Source organism: Pinus tabuliformis, chromosome 1_2, assembly GCF_031772625.1.
Source record: "Pinus tabuliformis cultivar Carrire ecotype Pingquan chromosome 1_2, CPIR1, whole genome shotgun sequence".
NCBI lineage: Eukaryota > Viridiplantae > Streptophyta > Pinopsida > Pinales > Pinaceae > Pinus > Pinus tabuliformis.
Genome location: NC_142298.1, coordinates 323,663,203 through 323,669,050, shown reverse-complemented (window position 1 = coordinate 323,669,050; position 5,848 = coordinate 323,663,203). Strand labels below are relative to the sequence as shown.

Here is a 5,848-nt window from a genome sequence, read left to right as displayed (position 1 = left end):
AAACGAACTGTTTCAATAGCAAGCAGTAAAACATATCAGCTAACTGATTATGGAATTGGATCCCATGTTTTGTCCCCGTCTCTTATCATTGCCCCATCAGAGAGAAGGGCATCTTTATTAGCTTCAAGATCTGCTTCTTTGTTGTTGTCTCTCAATACGTGGAAGTATTTCAAGTTTTGGAACAATTTCCCCAAACTTCTGATTCTAGATATAAGTCTTGCCAATCTTAAGTCCCAAGGGGATGAGTTGGTCACCATGATTTTTATTATCACTTGAGAATCCCCAAAAATGTTTGCCTCCTTGATTTCCAAATTCAAGAGCAACTTAAGACCTTGGAAGAGGGCCAAAGCCTCAGCTTGAATGCTGGAGTTGATCCCCAGACCCCAAGCAAAGTTGTGGGTCGATATGCCTTCAGTGTTTTTTACAATTCCTCTTGCCCCAGCCTTGCCAGGATTTCCCTTTGATGCCCCGTCAAAGAAGAGAGAGTGCACCTTTTGATTGGAGATCCAGTCTTGAAAATCTTCATTATTTTTCCCCCTTATTTGCCAGTCTTTAGAAGGGGAGATATTTCTGGTAGCTTGATGAAATTGCAGGTTTAGGGAGGCACCCCAAATAGTATCTAATTGATTTAGATTTGAAGCGTCTTTTTGATCTCCCAAGCATTCTTTTAACTGGAATTTTATCTTAGCCGCTACCACCTTGACATCATGCTGTGTGTTTCTAAAAATTCTGCTGTTTCGCTCTAGCCAGATTTGCCAGCAGCAGATTTTAGGAAGGGAAGACCAAGCCGCTTTAATCACTTTGTTTTTGGGAGGAGGGTCGGGATAACTGTTCTGCCAATTTGCAAAAATATCAATTATGGAGATGGGAAGAACAAAATTGGGGTTCCAATAATCCATCAGCTCACTCCAGACCTGCACAGCGAATTTACAATTTAATATGAGATGTGTGGCACATTCCAAATTCTCTCTGCACAGGGGACACCTGGACGAGCCATGAAATCCACGTTTCTACAATTTATCATCAGTGAGGATTTTCCTGTGGCATAAAAGCCAACAGAACATGTCAATTTTGGGCAAAGAGGAGAGGCGCCAGACCGCATACGAAGGAGCAGGGTCAGGAGGGACATGCGGTCTCAGAGAGAGTTTTGCGTAGCCTTGAGCTACAGTATAACCCGCTGACAGCGAACCCCAGCCACACGAGTCTCTTCTACGCACATGCGTGGGAGCAATACCATTCAGCATAGCACGAAGGCAGCTGCATTCCTGAAGAAGCTCCGGAGGCAAATCTATAAAATTCCAACCTGCCCAACGCGTCCCAGCCCACGTGGATATATCCCACAGAGTGGATTTTCCTGAAGCGGTCAACCAACAACGCAGCGCATTCAAGGAGGAGCATTCACCAATCGGATCTCGGTCCATGATGCGATCAGTCCAAATATTTATATTCCTCCCATTTCCAGGAATCCAGTAAGCATTGGAGCGGATCAGGGGGGCGGCTTTGGAGCAGAGCCTTACAAAGGGAGAGACGCCTTGGGGGAGAGGCCCATCCAGGCATCTAACTCTCTTGCCTTTGAAATATTTCCTCCATAGTGCTAATTGGGCCCAGCCAGGCTTGGGTGCAATAATTTTCCAGAGAAGTTTGGCTCCCATGGCAATGTTCTAAAGGGAAAGGTTCTTGAAGTTTAAACCCCCCTCCATTAGAGGCTTGGAGACAGTCTCCCAGTTAACAAGAGGGATTTTCCTCTCATTTTGTTTGCCTCCCTTCCAAAAGAAATTGCGTATGTGCTGGTCCATTTTCTGAAGAATGCCAATTGGAGCAAGGAGTACTGAGAACTAAAATAAGGGGAGACTGCAGAGCACAGCTTTGATGAGAACTGACTTGCCCGCAATATTAAGCCAGGTGAATCCCCATGCCTGGAGTTTGTTCTTGAATTTTTCCACTTGGGGGAGCCAATCCCTGCTGTAGGCCCGCTTGAGGAAGATAGGGAGCCCAAGATATTTAAAAGAAGTCCAAGTTGAAGAGGCTGTGAATCCAAAACATCTGGCAATGGAACTAAGCAAGTTGGGCGTAGTATTCCAACAGTAAATGTGGCATTTCCCCTTGTTGAGACTACTTCCCGACACCATACAAAACTCATCAAGAGCTTATTTAAATCTGTTGGCCGAGTGGATCAATGCAGCCCCCAGTGGCAAAGTATCGTCTGCAAAAAGGGCATGATTGATGCTTTTGACTCCTCTTGCAATGCAAAGCCCTAAGATCTCCTGCTCTTGCATTTTCTTGTTTAGATGGAAACTGAGAACGGAGGCTTGGAGGACAAACAGAAGAGGAGAAAGAGGACAACCCTGCCTTATTCCTCTTGAGGCTTTGAAAAAACCAGCAGCTCTGCCATTTACAAGGGGAGCAATCCATGGCTCCGAGATGCAGGCCCGGATCCAGTTTATAAAATTCTCCCCAAATCCAAACTTTTGCAGAACATTCAAGAGAAAATTGTGCCTAACACGATCAAAAGCATTTGCTAAGTCCAGTTTGATAGCCATACCTTTTTCCTTGCGCTGCTGGCTTGAAAGGATTGCCTCTTGAACTAATATGAAGTTGTCCACTAGCTGTCTACCGTGAATAAAGCCCCCTTGATTCTCTGGAATGATTTTGGGAAGAAGATGTTTAAGCCTGTTAGCTATTACTTTGGTGATCAACTTGTAACAGTGTTGCAAAGAGAGATGGGACGAAATCTGTTGAAGGAGTTGGTGCCTTTCTCCTTGGGGATGAGTGCAAGGAATGCATAGTTTGTACTACCTCCAATTTTTTGACAGGCTTGGGATTTTTAGACCATTTTATAGAGATCTTTTTCCACAATATGCCAGCAGGATTGAAGAAATCTGGCGTAGAATCCATGCGGTCCTGGGGCTTTGTCTAGGTCCATGGCAAAGAGAGCAATCTTGACCTCAGCCTTAGTGACTTTAGCTTCTAGCTGGTGGTTCATCTCAGCAGAAATTGAAGGGGGAACCCAGTCCAGAAGACAAGAATTCTGAACCAGATTCACATCCTCACGATACAAATATTTGAAATGTAGAAATGTTGCTCGTTTGATGCCTGCAAAGTCCTTGTGATTGGTAGTATCTCCCTTGATTTCAGCAATGGAATTGAAGCATTTTCTGGCTTGAGCTTGCTTGTGAAAGAAAGAAGAATTTCTGTCTCCCGCTTTGAGCCAAAGGCAGCGAGACTTAATCCTCCAAAATTCTTCTTCAGCCAAGCAGGCTTTATGAAAGTGATGTTGGAGTTGGACCTCCTTTTCAAGGATTTCTCTGGTTACATATTTCTCCTTCGAAAGCAAATGATGTGCATCTAGCTGATTTTGGAGATTTTTCCTTTCAGCTGCTGGATTAGGAAGGGTTTTGGCCCAGCACTTTAGAGCAGATTTCGTTCTTCTGAGCTTTTCTTCCCACACATAGAATGGTGATCCATTGACTGGCTAAGACCAACTTTCCTTGACTATCTGCAAAAAATTGGGTTCCTTGACCCATAGTGGGTTAAATATGAAGGGGATGGGGCCAAGATCGGGATGGGCCCGGAGTTCAAGCTTGATAGGATTGTGATCAGATATGCTGCAAGAAAGGATTTGCATACTAGCGTCTAATCCAAGCAAAAGAAAGGAACTTTGAACAAAAAATCTATCCAGCCTTGCTGCAATGTGTCCAGGGCCTACTCTTTTATTTGACCAAGTATACTTACTAGAATAGGGCTTGATGTCTGGCAGGTCCCAATCTTGCAGGAGATCCTCTGCCCATTCCCTTGCCAAATCTCGCACAATGCAACCTCCTCGCTTTTCTGAGGTGTGCAACGTGAGATTTAGATCACCTGCAATAATGATGTTGTCTAGGTTCCCAAGGTCTGCTTGGCTTCTTATTGAGTCCCAACAGGCCTTTTTTTCTCCAGCATTGACCGACACATAAACATTGAAGAGACAAAAAGATTCTTTAGTAACGAGATGCTGCATTTTTAGCAGCAGCCAGTGAGTATTTGAAGTCTCAGATACTAACGAAAACTTACTATCATTCCAAAGAGTGCCCAGCCCTCTAGAGGCTCCTCGGGCTGAGACAACTTTTGCTTTACTTTTACTCCAGAGTTTTTTGCTTGTTTGGAGGAAGTCTGAGTCCTCCATCTTGGTCTCCTGGATAAGGAATATGTCCGGGGCTTCTATTCTTATTAAGTTTCTTATGGCCTCTTCCTTGATTTTTCTCCCCATACCCCTACAATTCCAGGAGACTATTTTCATTATTTACCTTTGTTCTGATGGGCTCCCTTGGAGCCTTGAGACTGGTTTCTCGCCATCTTTGGCTTTTTTGCTAACAACTTCTCCAGCGTTGGTTGGCTGCCCTGTAACTTATCCTTGTACGTTTCCTGCTCTCTTTTCTCCCGATCTATTTTGCGACCTCTTGTGGATATCCTTACAGAGGGTTGGGAGTCACCTATTTCTCCTTCCTCCTCCGAGTCTTCCGACTCTTGGTCCTCTTCCTTGACTTCGACAGGGATTCCTTTTGAGCTTTCTGCAACATTTGCATCCTTGGAAGAGATAGATAGGTTACCTTTATCTGGAGACACTGCCTTTTGGTCCACGACCTCCTGGGTGTCCTCTAGCTGCGAGCTTAGAGGATCAAACTTATTTTCTGGAATAGGCTTGGGCGAGATCTGCTGAGCAGAGGCCTGGTGAGGACCTTTGCCATTAGGGCCTCCCGGCTTTTGTGTCTTGTGAGAAGTTTTGGAGCGCTTGACTTGATTCCAGCCGTCCTCCTTCCCCTGCACAACCTCGTTGTTGGACGGGCAGCCTCTGGCGAAGTGGCCATAGACATGGAATTTCCGGCATTTGAAGGGCAGCTGCTCATAGTCCAGTTTCTGCACATGCGTCCAGCTTCCGACATTGATTTTGATGGCCTCTGGCAGCCCCACCTCCAGATCTACTTCTACGCAGATTCTGGCGCAGTCATATTGGTCCTTATTGTTTGCTCGATCTATGAATTTCCCAAGGGCATTTCCAATGTGCATCAAAGAGTCCCAATTCCAGCAATGAATTGGGAGATTTGGGAGCCTAACCCACACCGGGACTGCTTTGGGCACGTCCACTGCTGGATCGAAGTCCGAAGTCCATTTATTTAGGTACAAACCCTGAGGGCCCATGAAGTAGGGGCCATTTTGGAAGATCAGATCTTTGTCATCCTTTGAAGAGAATTCGAAGAGGAAGAATCCTCTCCCCAGAAAATATGAGGTAACACTTTCTTTGATCAACAACGCCCAGTTTCTGTTGACCCAACTCTCAGTGGTTTTGGGGGATGGCCATAGCCCAGTGAACTAGCCGATGAGAGCTCACTCATCCAAAGATAATGCAACCTGGATCGGGGTTTCTGGGGGAAGGGAGATCTCAGGTATATCATCCAATTTTTTTACGAATTTCGCAGCTTCTGAGTTCATCTTCTTTGGAAGCCCTGCCAAGAGTCGATTAAAGGCCTCAGCAGACGAGGGCGGCGGAGGAGGAGGGGGAGGCGCTTGGGGAGTGCCCAGCACCTCCATGGGCGCGAGCCTTAGAATGGACGTGGACCTGTCACAAGCACATACGCAGTAGCAGGCAGCCCCAGCGCGGCTCGCAAAAAAAAAAAACACAACAATCTTAGCTTTAAATAAATATACTACCAAGAGTTACTTCCCACTTTTATTTATGTAAGAGTAAAATTGTAAATTTGTAGACATCTCAATTTATTAGTTCCTTACAAAGCAAGGCTATAGGATTTGATGTGTCGATTAACCGTTGTTAATTTAACATTAACTAATGCAAGTTATAATTTTATAAAAAAAT

At 45.1% G+C, this 5,848-nt stretch overlaps 2 protein-coding genes across 2 annotated transcripts; both read right to left on the bottom strand.

The window, feature by feature from the left end:
- Nucleotides 1-2,147: 2,147 nt before the first annotated feature.
- Nucleotides 2,148-2,540, bottom strand: LOC149205680 (secreted RxLR effector protein 78-like). The gene has a single exon (XM_089397474.1). It carries the CDS (start codon nt 2,538-2,540, stop codon nt 2,148-2,150), a length of 393 nt encoding a protein of 130 aa, XP_089253600.1.
- Nucleotides 2,541-2,824: 284 nt separating this feature from the next.
- LOC149205679 (uncharacterized) lies at nt 2,825-5,175 on the bottom strand. Its single transcript, XM_089397473.1, has 3 exons — nt 4,330-5,175; nt 3,733-3,991; nt 2,825-3,438 (listed from the first exon to the last, which is right to left on the bottom strand). The coding sequence occupies exons 1-3, from the start codon at nt 5,173-5,175 to the stop codon at nt 2,825-2,827; spliced, it is 1,719 nt and encodes a 572-aa protein (XP_089253599.1).
- Nucleotides 5,176-5,848: the final 673 nt, after the last annotated feature.

What these genes read in the sequence shown, in the direction of transcription:
- LOC149205680 (XM_089397474.1), bottom strand. Translation starts at nt 2,540, where the DNA reads ATGGCTATCAAACTGGACTTAGCAAATGCTTTTGATCGTGTTAGGCAC.
- LOC149205679 (XM_089397473.1), bottom strand. Translation starts at nt 5,175, where the DNA reads ATGGGCCCTCAGGGTTTGTACCTAAATAAATGGACTTCGGACTTCGAT. An exon ending in TAGCAAAAAAGCCAAAGATG is followed by an intron (nt 3,992 to 4,329) that starts GCGAGAAACCAG and finishes CTAAAAATGCAG; the next exon opens with CATCTCGTTACTAAAGAATC. An exon ending in AGACATCAAGCCCTATTCTA is followed by an intron (nt 3,439 to 3,732) that starts GTAAGTATACTT and finishes ATGTGTGGGAAG; the next exon opens with AAAAGCTCAGAAGAACGAAA.